General features: G+C 38.3%; 1 protein-coding gene and 1 pseudogene across 2 annotated transcripts in view; one reads left to right on the plus strand and one right to left on the minus strand.

Annotated features, from left to right (window-relative positions):
* Positions 1-21,029, plus strand: part of SLC44A5 (solute carrier family 44 member 5) — a gene marked incomplete at both ends in the record, with an annotated part of 379,734 nt that overhangs the window by 309,468 nt on the left and 49,237 nt on the right. The window contains 2 exons of the mRNA XM_080802269.1: positions 3,821-3,905; positions 20,218-20,346. Of these exons, the coding sequence (XP_080658395.1) occupies positions 3,821-3,905; positions 20,218-20,346 (214 nt within the window). The remainder of the gene's footprint in view (positions 1-3,820; positions 3,906-20,217; positions 20,347-21,029) is intronic.
* Positions 13,238-14,247, minus strand: LOC308342076 (heterogeneous nuclear ribonucleoprotein A1-like; annotated as a pseudogene). Its single transcript has one exon. The product of its transcript is annotated as a heterogeneous nuclear ribonucleoprotein A1-like (transcript).

Here is a 21,029-nt window from a genome sequence, read left to right on the forward strand (position 1 = left end):
TTTGTGATCATTAAACCAGCCCTGTAAGAAATATTAGAAGGGACCTCTCAAGTGAAGAGAGAGCCCAGAATTAACATTGACCAGAAAGGAACAGAGCCAATACACAGAAACAGTGATTTTACAGGTAATACAATGGCACTAAATTCATATATTTCAATAGATACTCTGAATGTAAATGGGCTAAATGCTCCAATCAAAAAACACAGGGTATTAGATTGAATAAAAAAGCAAAACCTGTTGATATGCTGTCTGTAGGAGACTCATTTTAGACCCGAAGACCCCTCCACACTGAAAGTGAGAGAGTGGAGAACAATTCATTATGATAATGGACATCAAAAGAAAGCTTAGGTTGCAATCCTAATATTAGGCAAATATAGATTTTAAACCAAAGACTGTAGTAAGGCATGAAGAGGGATACTATATCATACTTAAAGTGTCTATCCAACAACAAGATCTAATAACTATAAATATTTATGTGCCCAACGTGGGAGCAACCAATTCTATCAACCAATTAATAACAAAATTAAACACATTGATAATAATACAATAATAGTAGGGGATTTTTAACACCCCACTCACAGCAATAGACAGATCATCTAAGCAGATCAACAAGGAAACAATGGCGTTGAATGACACACTGGACCAGATGGACTTCACAGATACATACAGAGCATTCCATCCTAAAGCAACAGAATACACATTCTTTCTGAGAGCACATGGAACATTCTCCAGAATAGATCACATACTGGGTCACAAATCAGGTCTCAACAGGTAATGAAAGATTGAGATTATTCCTTGCATATTTTTAAGCCACAGGGCTTTGAAACTTGAATTCAATCACAAGAGGAAATTTGGAAGGATCGCAAATACTTGGAGGTTAAAGTACATCCTATCAAAGAATGCATGGGCCAACCAGGAAATTAAAGAAGAATTTTAAAAATTCATGGAAACAAGTGAAAATTAAACAAACAAACAAACAAAAACCCTACTCAAAATCATTGGAATACTGCAAAGGTGGTCCAAAGAGAGGAAGTACATAGCAATACAACCTTTCTCAAGAAATTAGAAAAGTATGAAATACACAAGCTAACCTTACACCTAAAGGAGCTGGAGAAAGAACAGCAAATAGAGCCTAAAGCTAGCCAGAGATGAGAAATAATAAAGATTAGAACAGAAATCAATCAAATTAAAACCAAAGGAGCAATAGAACTGATTAATGAAAATAGAAGCTGTTTTTTTGAAAGAATTAATAAGATTGATAAACCCCTAGCCAGACTTACCAAAAAGGAAAAAAAGCCCAAATTAATAAAATCATGAATCAAAGAGGAGAAATCATGACCAACGCCAAGGAAATAGACAATTATAAGAACATATTATGAACAACTATACACCAACAAACTAGGAAACCTGGAAGAAATGGGTGTATTCCTAGAGATGTCTAAACTACCAAAACTGAACCAGGAAGAAACAGAAAACATGAGCAGACCCATAACCAGTAAGGAAATTGAAGCAGTAATAAAAAAAAAAAAAGTCTCCCAACAAACAAGAGGCCAGGGCCAGATGGCTTCCCAGGGGAAATTCTACCAAGCATTTAAAGAATAATTAATACCCATTATTCTGAAGCTTTTTCAAAAAAAAAAAAAAAAAAAAAAAGGAAAGACAACTTCCAAATTCTATGAGGTCAGTATTACCTTGATCCCAAAACCAAAGACCCCTCCAAAAAGAATTACAGACATGTCCCTGATGAACATGGATGCCAAAATATTCACCAAGATACTAGCCCATAGAATCCAACAGTACATTAAAAGGTCTTGGTCACCAAGACCAAGTGAGATTTATTCCTGGGCTGCAAGGTGGTTCAACGTCTGCAAATCAATCAGTGTGGGATACTACATTAATATTAAGTAATATAGATATTTGTAAATGACAAATCAAATCATTGATTTGAAAATCAATTTGCAAATGACAAATCAGACAAAGGGCTAGTATCCAAGATCTATAAAGAACTTATCAAACTCAACACCCAAAGAACAAATAATCCATCAAAAAATGGGCAGAAGACTGAACAGACATTTCTCCAAAGAAGACCTACAAATAGCCAACAGACACATGAAAAAATGTTCAACATGATTTGGCATCAGGGAATAACAAATCAAACCCACAATGAGATACTACCTCACACATACTGGGTCACACTCGGAATGGCTAAAATTAAGTCAGGAAACAACAAATGTTGTCAAGGATGTGGAGAAAGGGGGACCCTCTTACACTGTTGGTGGGAATGCATGCTGGTACAGCCACTCTGGAAAACAGTATGGAGGTTCCTCAAGAAGTTAAAAATAGATCTACCTGAGACCCAGCAATTGCATTACTAGGTATTTACCCCAGAGATACAAATGTAGTGATCTGAAGGGGCACATGTACCCCAATTTTATAGAAGTCCACAATAGCTGAACTATGGAAAGAGCTGAGAATGTCCATTGACAGATGAATGGATAAAAAAGATGTGGTGTATACACACACACACAGGAATATTACTCAGCCATCGGAAAGGATGAATACTCCATTTACATGATATGGATGGAACTGAGGGGTGTTAGACTGAGTGAAGTAAGTCAGAGAAAAGACAATTATATGGTTTCACTCATATGTAGAATGTAAGAAAGAGCATGGAGGATCATAGAGGAAGTGAGGGAAAACTGAATGGGAAGTAATCAGAGGGAGAAAAACTATGAGAGACTCTAACCTATAGGAAACAAACAGGGTTGCTGGAGGGAAAGGGGTAGGAGATGGGCTAACCAGGTGTTGGGCATTAGGCATGGCATGTGTTGTGATGAGCACTGGGTATTACAACTGATGAATTATTGAACTCTACATCTGAAACTAATGATATACTATATGTTGGCTATTTGAAATTACATAAAAATAAATAGAAAAATAAACCCACTGGAGAGAATAGGGGAAAAAATGTGAATCCCCAAATTCCTGAGATTTGGCTCTCAAGGGTTGAGGAAGAGTCAGGAATCACGATTTTCAACAAAGACTTCCAAATTTTAGAGATACATATTGGAGTTGGACAGCCACTTGTCTTGAGTTCACTACATATTCTCTTATGTCCTCCCAACACAACTGTGAAGTTAGTAGGGCAGGTGTTATCCCCCATTGTACAGATTAAATTGAGATTCGAAAGAGAATCATGGATTGCTAAATGGCAGATTACTACTCCACACAATGCTAGTGATAGTGAATATCACCCTGCCTCATTATTATGCTACTGCCCACAATTTCAAACAGAACATTTCACTGAATTTATTTATCTTTTTTTAGTTTACCAAAGTGATACCTTTATTTTAGAAAATCCATAAAGGTACAAAAATTAACTAAACATATTATCCTACTATTCATATATATTAATTTGTTTCTATATATTTTTTATCTGTTTTTGAAAAACTAAAATCTAATTATATTTTAATACTTTTTAGTGACCTGCTTCCTAAAATTAATGTATTGTGAATTTACCCATCTGTTAAACATTTTCTTCAATATTATTTTCAATGGTAATATAGTCTTCTTTGTGGACATAAAATTCTGTAACTAATCTACTGTTGATGGACAATTTCATTATTTCAGTTTTTTATTCTTACAAAAAGTTTTGAATGTTAAGCAGCTTAAAGGGGAGTTGGGGACTATATTGTAGCTATCTGGGGAAAATGAAGCCAAATTTTAAAGGTCATTATATTAAAAGTGTACAGGGTCTGAAATGATATAGATTTATTTCCACAGTCACTAAAAAGATTATTTTATGCTGTTTTCTTAACAGGAACAAGACCATTTTGTTTTACTTTAACTTGTTCAGCTGTACCAGTCCTTCCGTGGTGGTAAACCTACAGTGCCCCACTACACAGGTAAGGCAGAAAATGTGTTTCAATTTTGAACATTCTTGGATAAAAGAATAAGCAATTCCATTTGAATCCTGAGTGTGTATAGTTAATGATAAATTTATGGAAGGTGGGAAGACTTAAGCATGAGCACGTTTGTTCATATACCATCAAAATGAGGCAGGGTTAATTATTGTAGTATCACTAAAGATTGTCAGTGATTTTGTTGAACCACCTGATTTTATAAAATGAACAAACTGCTGTTATGAGAAATGGCATTTTTTTTTTCTTAAGGTCAGTATTAGGAAGAGCAAAGCTAGCTAGTATAATGAATAAACTTGAGTTTTTTAAGTGTCTTAACACAATAAAGTTTATTTCTGGTCATGTTACAGTATAAGGCTGGTGTTTATGGTCAGTGGGCAGCTCTTCTCCAAGCTCCTTTCACCTGGTGGCTCTGCCTTAAGTCCTTACCATCTGTATCTACCTGCCAGAAGGAAAGAGAAGATAAATAAGCATCCCTGCTGTTTTTTTCTTTAAATTTTTTATTTTTTTATTAACATATAATGTATTATTAGCCCCAGGGGTACAGGTCTGTGAATCACCAGGTTTACACACATCACCGTACTCACCATAGCACATACCTTCCCCAGTGTCCATAACCCAACCACCCTCTCCCTACCTCCTTCCCCCAGCAACCCTCAGTTTGTTTTGTGAGATTAAGAGTCTCTTATGGTTTGTCTCCCTCCCGATCCCATCTTGTTTCATTTATTCCCTTCCTACTCCCCAAACCCCCAACGTTGCCTCTCAACTTCTTCATATCAGGGAGATCATATGATAATTATCTTTCTCTGATTGACTCATTTCACTAAGCATGATACCCTCTAGTTCCATCCAAGTTGCCTCTTGTCGCAAATGGCAAGATTTCATTTCCTTTGATGGCTGCATAGTATTCCATTGTGTATATATACCTCTTCTTTATCCATCCATCTGTTGATGGATATCTAGGTTCTTTCCATAGTTTGGCTATTGTGGACATTGCTGCTATAAACATTTGGGTACACGTGCCCCTTCGGATAACTACATTTGTATCTTTAGGGTAAATACCCAGTAGTGTGATTGCTGGGTCGTAGGGTAGCTCTATTTTCAACTTTTTAAGGAACCTCCATGCTGTTTTCCAGAGTGGTTGCACCAGCTTGCATTCCCACCAACAGTGTAGGAGGGTTCCCTTTCTCTGCATCCTCACCAGCATCTGTCATTTCCTGACTTGTTAATTTTATCCATTCTGACTGGTGTGAGGTAGTATCTCATTGTGGTTTTGATTTGTATTTCCCTGATGCTGAGTGATGTGGAGCACTTTTTCATGTGTCTGTTGGTCATCTGGATGTCCTCTTTGCAGAAATGTCTGTTCATGTCCTCTGCCCATTTCTTGATTAGATTATTTGTTCTTTGGGTGTTGAATTTGCTAAGCTTTTTATAGATTTTGGATACTAGCCCTTTATCTGATATGTTGTTTGCAAATATCTTCCCCCATTCTGTCAGATGTCTTTTGGTTTTGTTAAGTGTTTCCTTTGCTGTGCAGAAGCTTTGGATCCTGATGAAGTCCCAATAGTTCATTTTTGCCCTTGCTTCCCTTGCCTTTGGTGATGTTCCTAGGAAGAAGTTGCTGCAGCTGCGGTCAAAGAGATGCTGTGTTCTCAAGGACTTTGATAGATTCCTTTCTCACATTGAGGTCCTTCATCCTTTTGAGTCAATTTTTGTGTGTAGTGTAAGGAAATGGTCCAGTTTCATTCTTCTGCATGTGGCTGTCCAATTTTCCCAACACCATTTGTTGCAGAGACAGTCTTTTTTCCATTGGACATTCTTTCCTGCTTTGTCAAAGATTAGTTGACCATAGAGTTGAGGGTCTATTTCTGGGCTTTCTATTCTGTTCCATTGATCTATGTGTCTGTTTTAATGCCAGTACCATACTGTCTTTATGATGACAGCTTTGTAGTAGAGTTTGAAGCCTAGAATTGTGATGCCACCAACCTTGGCTTTCTTTTTCAACATTCCTCTGGCTATTTGAGCATCTCTGCTCCTAAAAGCCTTGGTTTAGAAGTGTTCACACATTGCATTTCTACTTAAACAACATGCATATTATTTTTATATGTTCACACCTATATGCAAGAAGGAAGAACTAAAGGACTGCCACTGTGGGATAAAGCACAGACTTCAATGGGCAGTTAGTTGGGTCTTCCATAGTCTATCCCTCTGTCCTCCAGAATACTCTTCTTCCCAAGGGAGATAACCCAGCATCCCACTTAGTACTATCTTTAACCCAAAGTCCAGGATCTCTGGGTGATAAGTCCTCTATAAGGTCTTTACATTGAATGCACAATGGGGAATGAGGCTAGGACTATTAGAATACAAACTCCAGATCGGAAAAGGAAGAGTGATAAATGCACAGTGGTTTCTGGTACATGGCATTAGAAAACATTCTTATTCAACCTACATTATATTCCCCATTTCATCCTATGGTCCTTTACTCAACTACGTGGAAGGTTATTTCCTCTCTGCTATCCTCAGACCACCTCATTACTGAGCATTGGAGATATATGCTCTTTTGAGGGCCATAGAACTTTGAAGCTCCCTTCCTGTTGTGCAAATGTAGCACCTCAGAGATTATTTTAATAGTCAAAGACCTTTTCAGAATAGGTCATGAATTCTTTGGCAGCATAACTGCCTCAAAAATGTAATAGGTTTCTACCTTATTTGCTTCCTCTTTGCTTCATGTACTAGTAAACCACACCCAAAGATCTTCTCTGATCTAGTTGTAAATCTGCTTGCTTGCTCTTTTCCTCATCTCTCTCAAAGAATTTTGATATCTTATTTCCTGCTGAGACAAAAGCTAACTTGAGATATTGGCATCTTACTTCTGTGACTACCTCTGCCACAAGACTTTGTTTTCTATCACAGCCACCCACTCCCAAGATCAAATCTTTGAACTCTTCATACCAGTAGTTACCACCCTTCATCATCTCAATTTCAAGCATCCCTATATCTGAATATCTCAGTCCATCTAACATTCCAATTACAATCCTTCTACTTCACTGGGACCTACCAATCCCTAATGTTAACCCCTTCACAGTATCCCTTAGTTCCCTCATGTTTTCATTTCCATCTCTGTCTGACTTAGATTTCATGACCCCTCTTTAAATTAACTCCCTTATGTAAACCCTCAATTCCTTTGCCCCCTCCCACATAGTTGTACTTCCCTGCAAAACTTCATCCCTAGCTAAGTGCAACTCTCTGCCTATTCTATGCCTGAATGCAGGCAGCTGTGAATTGTTGGAGAAAACATGTATAATAGTTCTTTCGATTCAGAACCACTAATCTCAGTGGGCCCTTAGTGTTATCCCACAACCATGCTACAAACCCCGTGTCTGTTCACTAGCCTAGACTTCTAGAAAACAATTTCACACCTTTTCCTCTTAAACCTCTAAGAACTCTGTGTCAATCTCTTTGTCAGCCTCTGACTTTTCTTCCTATTTCACTGAGAAAGTGTAAGCGTTCAGAAGACAACTTTTAAAAGCTCCTATAGTAACATCCTCTTGCCTATCTGTCATCATTTGTGTTCATTTATTTGTTCAGCCTTTCCTTGTCATAATGTGGATGAACTGCCTGTGGTCCTAAGGTCAGCCCATCCATTTGTGCACTATATCTCACATATTCAAGCAACAGCACTCCAAGAATTTTCTGTTTGTTTGTTTTTTTAATTACCATTTTTCCTTCTCTACTAAATCATCTCCATCAGTATACAAACATGCTGTTATTTCTCTGTCTCAAAGAATTCTCTCCTTGATCCCACACACCCCACCCTCCAGGTACTGCTTCACATCTCTGTACCTCTTTTTTGCAAAAGTCCTCAGAACAATAGTCTCTATTCAGTGAGTCTAAATCCTCTATTCTCATTCAGGCTTTTATTCCTACTCCAATTTTTTCCAAGTGATACCATTGAACTCTGTATTATTAAATGAGTGGCTAGTTCTCATTTCCACATTTACTTGCTCTAACAGCATTGTTCATTCAAGCTGTCCTCCTTAAAACCCTTTCTTGACTTGGCTTTTAGGACACAACATTCTTCTAGGTTTCCTCCCAACTCTCTAGATACGCCTCATTAATCTCCTTTGCTGGCTTTTCTTCATCTTTCCAACACCTTGTAAATGTTGGAGTTCCCTCCCATCACCAAGCTTAGTCCTTTTCAAAATCTACATTTACTCTTTTGGTGATCTCATCTAGTCTCATGGTTTTAACATCATCTATATGCTGCCCTCCCTAATTTATATCTCCAGATAAATCTGCTCCCTAAAATCCTGATCTTTATATCCAACCACCTGTGCAATGTCTCTACATCAACATTTAGTTGGTATCTCAAATTTAACATCTCCAAAACTCAATTCCTAACCTATGACTTTATCCTTAAAACTATTTTCCCATCGTAGCTGTCTTCCCTCTTTCAGTTAAGGCCAGCTCCAGATACCATGGAATCAATTCTTCATTCCTCTTTTTCTCTCACACTCACGTATGAATCTTCAGCTAATTCCTCTGGTCTCCATTCAAAATACGTCTAGACCAAACTAGTTTTCACCATCTCTTCCTTTTTTAAAAAAACCATCATCTCTTATCTACATTAGTTCAATGACCTTCTGACTGGTGTCTCTGACTCTGTCCTTGCCCTAATTTCTACCCCTTACAGTCTCTTTTCTACTCAGCAGCTAGTGTGATCCTATTAAATATGTCACATTTATGTTTTGCCTTCATTCAGGCCTTGTCCCCATAACTTCCCAGGTTACTGAGATTAAAAGCAAAGTCTTAACAGTGGCCTTACAGGATCCTTCACGGTCTGTCCAACTTTGACTACATTTGCTGTTACTCTCTGCTCACTGCACTCAGGTTATATTACCCATCTGTTGTCTATGAAAGGATCCAGGAGTGCTCCTGCCTCAGAGGCTTGGACTTTGCTGTTCTCTCTGCCTAGAGTACTCTTTCTCCAAATGACTATGGTTTGATGAATAGTCTTCACATCTTTCCTCAAATGTTACCTTTTTATTTAGGGCCTCCCTTGATTACCCATTTAAAACTGGAATCTTGGTTACCTTAGCTGTTAGAGAATTTAGATTAGATTGGATCTCATTGATAGCAATTTTCACTTCTTCCTGGGCAGTTTCACTTCTGCCTTAATCGATTCCATGCTGTCATTAATGGTTTTCTCCAACCTAGCCATTGCCTGGATAATTGTTACCCTGAATTCCCTTTCCAACATACTGTTTATGTCCATATCCAATAGCTCTGATGGAGAGGGCACAGTCTCTGAATTTTTCCTCTGTTAGGCATTCCTCCTCCTAGTCATTTTGGTGAGAGATGGTTGAGGGGATGTGTAGCTGAATATATCAACCATGATCCAGGAAAGGTGCACCCTGGAATGCTTCTGAGCAATCGGAAGTCACTACCAAACAGAAAGAAAAAAGAAAAAGAGAGAGAGAGAGAGACAGACAGACAGACAGACAGAAAACAAAAAGAGAAGACCCAGCCAGAATGGGCCCCAAAGGTAAGGTTTATAAGGTATACAAACAAAAACAGACAAACAAAAAGACCGACAAAAGTAAATGACAAGGGGCTCCTGGGAGGCTCAGTGGGTTAAAGCCTCTGCCTTCGGCTCAGGTCATGATCCCAGGGTCCCGGGATCGAGCCCTGCATTGGGCTCCATGCTCAGTGGGGAGCCTGCTTCCCCCCTCTCTCTGCCTGCCTCTCTGCCTACTTGTGATCTCTGTCAAATAAATAAATAAAATCTTAAAAAAAAAAAGTAAATGACAAGAAAAGAAAAAGAACCCAGCCAAAATGAACCCCTAGGATAAGATTTATATAAGAACAGAACAAAAACAAATACACAGAAACAAACCAGAACAAAAACAAATACACAGAAACACTGATGGAAGAAAAAGATGAGAGGGTGGTTATAAATCCTCAATGTGGGCAAGGAAGGTTATTTTGATTCTTCCTGGGTGTATCTTGATATCTTTGTTAAAGGACTCAACTTTCCAGAGATAAAGGGAGATTAAAACTGGTTTATATATAGGGGTAGTGTTGATTAGGGAAAGAGGATTACCTTGAAGCTTATACCTATATGTATATTTAAAAAAATAGAAAAGCAAAAGAAAAACACAGGTATATGTGTGAAAAAAGTTCAAGTTAAAAGGTAATTATGGAATATGTTGTATTAAACTTCTCATTGTAATGGTAAATAGGTTAAAAAATTAAAAATAATAAGAATAGTGAGAAGAAATTAAAAATAAAAGTTGTATCTATGAAATAACAGGTTTTAGGGCAATACTGGGAGCTTAATATCTTGTTTTCCCCTGATATTTGGGTTTTACAATTTTATGGGGACCCTGTGGTGGTTGTCCTCTTGTTCTTTTGGCTGGCTTTCTGGGGGAGGGGCCTGCTGTGCTGCTTTTCAGTCAGTCTTGTTTGGGTTGAGTCCTCCTGCTCCCTTTCAAGGTGCTAGGCTCTGTGGAAACCGTTTTTTTCAGGCTTTTCTTCTCTGGAGGTTTTTTTTTTCCCTTTGGTGGCTTTTTGTGGCCTTCCAGAGGTTTAATGAAAAGCAAACTGCACCCAGACCTCCATCTCAGAGAGAAGCCTCAGTCTGCTTCCCTCTGGGTTGTCCAGAACACACAGAATCCCCTTTTGCAAACTCTGCTGAGCCGGGCAACCTCGCACAGGCAGTGCACATCCCCAGCCACTGTCTCAGGGGTCACCCAGAGCACCTGCTTATCTCTGCACCCCTGTGCCACTAAAACCATAAGCAATACTGGTCCGGGGATCCCACTTCCAGTGGCAGCCTTTGCTGGGCCTGCTGTCTGGGGTCCAGACCTCCTGAGAGATCCCAACTAGAGATAGCATGCTGAGATTTTCAAGCCCAGGCTGGGAGTGTTCAGACTCTCGGCCAGTCCTAGAGACCACTGGCTAGTGCCCACACGGAACTCTCTTCTTCTTCAAGGCAGAAGATAGAATTAGTGATCTAGAGGACAAACTGATAGAGAAAAAGGATCAGGAGGAGGCCTGGTACAAAAAGCTTAGAAGCCTTGAAAACAGAATTAGGGAAATAAATGATGCCATGAAATGTTCCAATGCCAGAATTATTGGGATCCCTGAGGGGGAGGAGAAAGAAGGAAGACTAGAAGATATACCTGAACAAATTCTCCATGAAAATTTTCCCAATCTGGGGAATGGAACCACTGTTCCTGTCCTAGAGGCAGAAAGATCACCCCTCAAATCAATGAATCTAGAAAGACCTCAAGACACTTGATTGTGAAACCGATGAATCATAATTTTAGACAAGATCTCTTGAGAGCAGCTAGGGGGAAGAGATTCCTTATGTACAGAGGCAGGTCCATCAGAATAACATCAGACCTGTCCAAAGAAACCTGACAAGTCAGAAAGGGCTGTCAAGACATATTCAGGGCACTAAATGAGAAGAACATTCAGCCAAGAATACATTATCCATCAAGGCTGACATTCAAAATGAATGGAGAGATAAAGAGCTTCCAAGACTGGCAAGGTTTATAAGAGTATGTGACCACCAAGCCGGCACTACAAGAAATATTAAGGGGGGTTCTATAAAAGAAGAAGGAACCTAAGAGTGTCATAGAATAGAAATTTACAGAGACAATCTGTAGAAACAAGGACTTCACAGGCAACATGATGTCAACAAAAATTTATCTTTCAAAACCACTCTCAACATGAATAGCCTAAACGCTCCCATAAAATGGCACAGGGTTCCAAATTGGATAAAATGACAGGACCCATCCACATGTTGTCTACAAGAGACCCATTTTGAACCTAAGGATACACCCAGACTAAAAGTGAAGGGATGGAGAAGCATCTTTTATGCCAATGAGCCTCAAAAAAAAGCGGGGGTAGAAAGAAAATATCCATCTGATATGGATTCTCATATCAGATAAATTAGATTTTAAACTAAAGACTGTACTCAGAGATACAGAAGGACACTGCATCATTCTTAAAGGGTCTATCCACCAAGAAGATCTAATAATTGTAATTATTTATGCCCCCGATATGGAAGCAGCCAACTACATAAGACAACTGTTAATCAAGATAAAGAGTCATATTGATATGAATACATTAATAGTAGGGGATCTTAACACACCACTCTCATTAATAGACAGACCATCCAAGCAGAAAATCAATAAAGAAACAAGAGCATTGAATGACACATTGGACCAGATGGACCTCATAGATATATACAGAACATTCCACCCTAAAACAACAGAATACTCATTCTTCTCGAGAATAGACCACATACTGGGTCACAAATCAGGGCTCAACTGATACCAAAGGATTGAGATTATTCCCTGCATATTCTCAGATCACAATGCTTTGAAACTGGAGCTCAACCACAAGGAAAAGTTTGGAAGGAACTCAAACACCTGGAAGCTAAAGACCACCTTGCTTAAGAATGCTTGGGTCAACCAGGAAATCAAAGAAGAACTTAAACAATTCATGGAAACCAATGAGCATGAAGACACTTTGGTCCAAAACCTATGGGATACAGCAAAGGTGGTCCTAAGGGGGAAATAGATACCCATCCAGGCCTCCCTCAAAAAAATTGAAAAATCCAGAATACACCGACTCTCTTTACACCTTAAAGAACTAGAGAATCAACTGGAGAATCAAATTAAGACAACCCCACACACAAAAAGGGAAATAATCAAGATTAGCGCAGAGATCAATGAGATAGAAACTAGAGATACAGGGGCGCCTGCGTGGCTCAGCGGGTTAAAGCCTCTGCCTTCGGCTCAGGTCGTGATCCCAGGGTCCTGGGATCGAGCCCTGCATCAGGCTCTCTGCTCGGCGGGGAGCCTGCTTCCTCCTCTCTCTCTGCCTGCCTCTCTGCCTACTTGTGATTTCTGTCTGTCAAATAAATGAATGAAATCTTAAAAAAAAAAAAAAAGAAACTAGAGATACAGAAGAACACATCAATGAAACTAGAAGCTGTTTTTTTTTTTTTTAAAGACACATTTATTCAGTGTCATGATCAGACTATTACATTTAGCAATCAACAGCATGGGTGCAAAAAAAAAAAAAAATCTACATTAAAACCCTTTGTTGGAATGCTTTACACTTTCCACAGAACAGAAACTAAAATAACCTGTTATACAATTAGTCACAAATACAGTCCTCGGGTTTTTTTTGCCCATACACATGAGTATTATCTAAAACATGTGTTCTTTGTAGCAGCTAGGCTCTGCCACCACTGTGCTTGGCTGAGTTCACAAATCTGTTGTAACCTGTAGCTTCCCTGTCACTTCTCTGGCTCTCCTCTCCTGCTAAGCTTTGTTTCCTGACAGTAATTAAAACCTTCTGCCACTGCCGTAGCTGCTGCTGCTGCTGGAACCACCATAGCCACCTTGGTTTTGTGGTTTGGCGAAGTATTGGCCTCCACCACCATAAGGGCCAGAGCTTCTGCCTCCAAAATTGCCTCCTTTCATGGGTCCAAAATTTGAGGATTGATTGTTATAATTACAAAATCATTATAGCTTCCGCCACCTCCAAAGTTGCTTCCATCATTACCAAATCCATTATAGCCATCCCCACTGCCACCATATCCACCACCACCTCGACTGCCACCAAAGCCACCTCGACCACTAAAGTTTCCTCCACGACCAAAGTTGTCATTCCCACCAAAACCACCTCCACGACCACCACCAAAGTTTCCAGAACCACTTCAACCTCTTTGGCTGGATGAAGCACTAGCCATCTCTTGCTTAGAGAGCGCTTTCCTTACTTCACAGTTGTGGCCATTCACAGTATGGTATTTTTGAATGACAATCTTGTCTACAGAATCATGGTCATCAAATGTTACAAAAGCAAAACCCCTCTTTTTGCCACTGCCTCGATCAGTCATGATCTTGATCACTTCGATTTTCCCATACTGTTCGAAATAATCTCTTAGATGATGTTCTTCAGTGTCTTCTTTAATGCCACCAACAAAAATCTTTTTCACAGTTAAGTGGGCACCAGGTCTTTGAGAATCTTCTCTTGAGACAGCCCTCTTTGGTTCCACAACTCTTCCATCCACCTTGTGTGGCCTTGCATTCATGGCTGCATCCACCTCCTCCACAGTGGTGTATGTGACAAACCCAAAGCCTCTGGAGCACTTGGTGTTTGGATCTCTCATTACCACACAGTCCGTAAGTGTTCCCCATTGCTCAAAATGGCTCCTCAGACTCTCATCGGTTGTTTCAAAGCTCAGACCTCTGATGAAGAGCTTCCACAGCTGTTCAGGCTCTTTGGGAGACTCTGGCTTAGACATGATGGTGGTGGGAGGGGAGACTTTAACGATGCTTACTCGGTGGCGTCCACGGGCAGAAAGCTAGAAGCTGGTTTTTTGAAAGAATCAATAAGATCAATAAACCACTGGCCAAACTAATCCAAAAGAAAAGAGAGAGGACCCAAATTAACAAAATTATGAATGCAAAGGGAGAGATCACGACTAACACCAAGGAAATAGAAACAATCATCAGAAATTATTATCAACAATTATATGCCAATATGTTAAGCAACCTAGATGAAATGGATGCATTCCTGGAAACCTATAAGCTTCCAAAACTGAACCAGGAAGAAATTGACAACCTAACTAGACCAATATCTAGTAACAAGATTGAAGCAATGATCAAAACTGTCCAAAAAACAAGAGCCCAAGATCTGACAGATTCCCTGGAGAATTCTACCAAACATCCAAAGAAGAAATAATATCTATTCTTCTGAAGCTGTTTCAAAAAATAGAAACAGAAAGAAAACTTCCAGACTCTTTTTATGAAGCCAGCATTACCCTGATCCCCAAACCAGGCAAAGATCCCCAAAAAGGAGAATTTCAGACCAATATCACTGATGAATATGGAAGCTAAGATTCTCAACAAGATCCTAGCTAATAGGATCCAACAGTACGTTAAAAAGATTATCCACGATGACCAGGTGGGATTTATCCATGGGATGCAAGGGTGGTTCAACATTTGCAAATCACTCAATGTGATAGAACAAATCAAGAAAAGAGAAGAACCACATGGTCCTCTCAATTGATGCAGAAAAAGCATTTGACAAGATACAGTATCCGTTCCTGATTAAAATGCTTCAAAGTATAGGAATAGAGGGAACATTCCTTAACTTCATAAAATCTATCTATGAAAAACCAAAGAGTATCATTCTCAATGGGGAAAAGCTGACAGGCTTCCCTTTGAGATCAGGAACATGACAAGGATGCCCACTCTCACCACTGTTGTTCAACATAGTACTAGAAGTCCTAGCAACAGCAATCAGACAACAAGAAGAAATAAAATATATTCAAATTGGTAATGAAGAAGTCAAACTCTCTCTCTTCACAGATGACATGATACTTTATATGGAAAACCCAAAAGACTCCACCCCCAAACTACTAGAACTCATATAGCAATTCAGTAACGTGGCAGGATACAAAATCAATGTACAGAAATCAGTTGCTTTCTTATATACTAACAATGAAAAAATAGTAAGGGAAATTAGAGAATCAGTTCCATTTACTATAGCACCAAGAACGATAAGATACCTGGGAATAAACCTAACCAAAGAGGTAAAGGATCTATACTCAAAGAACTACAGAACACTCATGAAGAAATTGAAGAAGACACAAAAAGATGGAAGAGCATTCCATACTCAGGATCGGAAGAATAAACATTGTTAAAATGTCTATACTGCCTAAAGCCATCTATACTTTCAATGCCATCCCAATCAAAATTCCACTGGCATTTTTCAAAGAGCTGGAAGAAACAATCCTAAACTTTGTATGGAACCAGAATAGACCCCGAATTGTTAAGGAAATGTTGAAAAAGTAAAACAAAACTGGGGGCATCACGTTTCCTGATTTCAAGCTTTACTACAAAGCTATGATCACCAAGACAGGATGATACTAACACAAAAACAGACACATGGACCAGTGGAACAGAATAGAGAGCCCAGATACGGACCCTCAACTCTATGGTCAAATAATCTTTGACAAAGCAGGAAAAAATATACAGTGGAAAAAAGACAGCCTCTTCAATAAATGGTGCTGGGAAAATTGGACAGCTCTGTGTAGAAGAATGAAACTCATACATTCTCTTACACCATACACAAAGATAAATTCGAAATGGATAAAAGACCTCAATGTGAGGCAGGAAATCTATCAAAATCCTAGAGGAGAACATAGGCAGTAACCTCTGACATCAGCCACAGCAACTTCTTTCAAGATATGTCTCCAAAGGCAAAGGAAACAAAAGCGAAAATGAACTTTTGGGACTTCATCAAGATCAAAAGCTTCTGCACAGCAAAGTAAACAGTCAGCAAAACAAAGAGGCAGCCCACTGAATGGGAGAAGACACTTGCAAATGACACTACAGACAAAGCGCTGATCTCCAAGATCTATAAAGAACTCTTCAAACTCAACACACACAAAACAGATTACCACATCAAAAAATGGGCAGAAGACATGAACAGATACTTCTCCAAAGAAGACATACAAATGGCTAATGGACACATGAAAAAATGTTCATCATCATTAGCAAATCAGGGAGATTCAAATCAAAACCACATTGAGATACCACCTTACACTAGTTAGAATGGCCAAAATTAACAACACAGGAAACAACAAGTGTTGGAAGGGATGTGGAGAAAGGGGAACCCTCTTACACTGTTGTGGGAATGCAAGTAGTTGCAGCCACTTTGGAAAACAGTGTGGAGATTCCTTAAGAAATTAAAAATAGAGCTACCCTCTACCCTGAAATTGCACTACTGGGTATTTACCCCAAAGATATAGATGTAGTGAAAAGAAGGGCCACCTGTACCCCAATGTTCATAGCAGCAATGGCCACAGTCACCAAACTGTGGAAAGAACCAAAATGCCCTTCAATGGATGAATGGATAAAGAAGATGTGGTCATATACACTATGGACTATTATGCCTCCATCAGAAAGGATGAATACCCAACTTTTGTATCAACATGGATGGGACTGGAAGAGATTATGCTGAGTGAAATAAGTCAAGCAGAGAGAGTCAATTATCTTATGATTTCACTTACTTATGGAGCATAAGGAATAATATAGAGGACATTGGGAGATGCAGAGGAGAAGTGAGATGGGGGAAACCAGAGGGGGAGACAAACCATGAGAGACTATGGACTCTGAGAAACAAACTGAGGGTTTTGGAGGGGAAGAGGGTGGGGGTTGGGTGAGCCTGGTGGTGGTTATTATGGATGGCACATATTGCATGGAACACTGGGTGTGGTACATAAACAATGAATTTTGGAATATTGAAAATAAATAAAATAAATAAAATAAAACTGGAATCTTACTCAGCTACCTTTTAGCCTCTAAACTTTCTAGCCTTATTTTTCTCCATAGCACTTATTACCATCTTATAACGAACAATTTTACTTATTTGTTGTTATCCATCTCTCCTCTATTAGAAAGTAAACAGCTTGAGGGCAAAAATTTTATTTGTTTTATTCACTGTGTTTCCAGTGCCTAGAACAGGCTCAGAGTAGATGATCAATAAGTATTTGCTGAAGGAATAAATGAGTGAATTAATATCTTCCTACTCCCAGTCTAGGAAATTTTCCACTGTATAGATCCATCATTCCCATGAGGAAACAAAAATATCTTTGTACATATTTTTTTAATATACCCATGTACATCTTATTTACATTTATGTAAAGTATCCCACTAGATCATGCTTTTTTTCATAGCAAATATAGTGTTGTAACCTACAGATAGCTCTTCTACTCACCAAATTCTGATTTGTATTAGAATGTTAAACTATATGAATTGCAGATATAAAAATAATGACGAAGAACTACATTTTAAGTGCCCCTTTGTGGTCACACAAAGAAGCAGAATTGAGTCCGAATGTATTTTTGCTGCCAGTCATGGAGACTTGCTTTTAGTCTGCCAGGCATTAGTGTATCTACTGATCCAAGCCATATTTTTATGCATTATGTTTTTTGTTAACTGCCAGCATAGTCCAGACATGTGTCACAAGCGTTTAGAGGACAGACTGTGATCAATTAGGATACTGTGCCTCAATGTGACCTTCATTTTTGGCTAATTATATGTTGATTGCTACTAATCAGCATCGTATTTGAAATGAACAAATTGGTCTGCTAGAGGGAGAGAGGAAAGAGCAGTTGCTATATTGTATTTTAACAGCTCATTTGTGTCTGGAATGAAATTTGATGTGCTTCTCTTTAACAAACCACTTTTTGCCATCTTAATTAGTTTCTTGTATACGTTGCCTACACAGCACTGTTAATATGGAGTATACATTGTATGTGTGTATATTTAGGAATATAGAAAGCATGGTCCCAACTCAGTAGTTCCTACTGTCATTTAAGGCCTGTGAAAGCATTAGTACTTTCAGTATTCATTTTATAAATCCATTTAAATCTACCTGATAGGGGAACTAGTGAAGTTATGTTTCAAACCATATTATTGTCAAAGTCTAAATGTAAAGTATCTTCCAATATGTTAAAGGTTTACTCAGTCAGCTTAGCTCTAATCAGAGTGAAATTTTGACATTTGTATTGATGATAACCTAAGCCTTCTTTTAAGAAAAAAAAAAAAAGTGAGCATCTTGGGGGCTTTGAATGTCCCTAAACAGTTCTTTGTCTTTTGCAGAAAGATACCTGTGAAATTTAAATATTTCCTCTAGAGGTGTGGGACTGTGTGTGTGTGTGTGTGTGTGCACACGCGTGCATGCGTGCGCGCACACCTGCGCATGAATGCTTATGTATATATGAGAAACTGACAAAGAGAAAATACATACAGAGGTGTGAATGTGGAGACAGGTTGTTTGCCATGTCAGAACTTGTAGAAGAAATTCGGTTGTTGCTGCTGCTACTACAAAACAACATTAACGGTGAGATGTAACATATCCATTTAGTTTTCCACCTCTTACCTTAGCTGTGGAGTTGACACCAAATGTTTTTGTGTGCAGTAGCAACATGACACAAATAATGCAGCTCAGCAGCATTGTTTTTACCTAGCTGCCAATGGATTGAGCTAGAATCTGGCCATTGAGAAGTTAACAAATTACAGCAGGCTTATGGAGCAAGTCAGAGCTGAGAAGGCTTTCATAAGGAAGAACCAAAGGTGGGGGAGAGAATGTCTACAGACTGCAACTCTGATGGCTTAATGGGATCTTTGCTTTTTGTTTTTTTAAATTACAAACAAAAGCAAAACCAATAGAGTGTATCTTTTTGGATTCTGCTTTCTCTCTGTGGAGTTCCTACTTAGATTTCAGTCACTCCACAATGGCTCTGTGGACTACTAGCATAGTGATCTGGTTTGGTATTAATAGGCCCTCTAAGGTCATTAATGTAAAATAATTGCATTGGTGACCTCTCTGCCCACATTTGGCTGGTGTTGTTGGTAAAAGACTATAATAATGATTGCCACAAACTGTCCCAATTTTGTTATTTTCTTATAGTAATGAGTCCAATATTATATTTTGAGAATTGTTGAGAATTCACTGACATGGATAGCTATTAGTGGCATAAGTTATCAATATTTGGAGCATTTTTAATGACCATTTTATTCATCTACAGAAAAGGAAGCAAGATTCTAACCCTGAAAATACATAAACTACACAGGCAAAATTAATCTTGCAAAAAATTAATCTTGCATTATACTCTTATCTACTAACTCAGAAACTAATAAGGGAATATTTTATTAAAAAATCCATCACTGTCCTGTGGTAGTGGTCACATGAATCTAAACATGATAAAATTGCATAAGAATGTATATGCATGCATGCACATACACACATACACACACAAATAAATGAGTGGATGTAAGACTGGTAAAATCTAAATAAGGTTAGTGGGTGGTAACAATATCAATTTTTTGGTTGTAATATTGTCCTGTAATTGTACAAGTTATTATCACTGATTAAAACTAGGTGGAATATGTTATTTCTACAGCTACAAGTAGATCTACAATTATTCCAAAATCAGATGTTAAAAACAAGCCTGTCATTGTACAACATCTATTGTCCTAACACAAATCATTTTCAAAAGGCAAGAAGTAGAGATTGATAACTATTACATGAAATTTTATTTTTTTACGTAAATTAGAAAATTGATGTAAGTTTCTTTGAAGGAAAATGGTGCTTTGCTTCTTGTAGTGGTAGATAGCTTAGAAATCTAATCTTACAGATACTTTCTTGGTTTATTCAATTCAGTTGAGTCTCCACCACTGTGTTTTCCTTTTCCTCACAGATCTGTGTCTCCAAGTGCCCAGAAAAGTTTCTAACCTACATGGAAATACAATTTTCATACAGAACAAACAAGCACTATTGGACATACTACAGCCAATTCTGCAAATCCCCTTTTGTTAAGCCTGTGAAGGTATGTGTGTTTAAGCTTAAAACTAGAGAAGACTTTAACTCTTGTTTCAATCTCAAGTGTAAGATGAGCATTTGTAATGGACAAGCTCCTAAATCATCTAGGAAATGATTATGTATTATTCCATTAAGACAAAAATGCACGTGTACATACAAATTTACATGCACCATTTATAGCATATCATTTTGTAGACTTTGGGTATTGTGCAAAACTCTTAAGCCTGGTAAGTTACCTTTAGCTTTAATTATTCCCTGAAACCAACAAATTCTCTACTTGGCTGGACGCTGTCATCAAGATCTAGGAGCTAAATAATGGTAATATTAATATTATCATTTCATTAATGTGGTGATGAAGATCCATGACTTAGTAACAAGTAGAATTTTACTTCCAAACCCAATTTGATAATTATTCATTTAAAAAAAAATCCTCAAACCCTACCTAGGTTTGAGGCTTAAGAAGGAATTCTAAAGCCCCTTTATGTTAAATAGTATTAATGGCTTCTAACTTAGAGAAGATGCTGTTTTTCCAGAAAAAAAAAAATGAAGAATTAGAGACTCAAAATGTGACTAAGACATAGATACACACTTTCAAGTGTGTCCTGACTTTAGTGGGTCTGGTTTTATTATTGCTGATTTGATTGAATTACAGTTAGAACATTTTAGAGAATTTGTCAAATAAGTATGTGT

This window comes from Martes martes, assembly GCF_963455335.1.
Source record: "Martes martes genome assembly, chromosome: 4".
Classification (NCBI taxonomy): Eukaryota; Metazoa; Chordata; class Mammalia; order Carnivora; family Mustelidae; genus Martes; species Martes martes.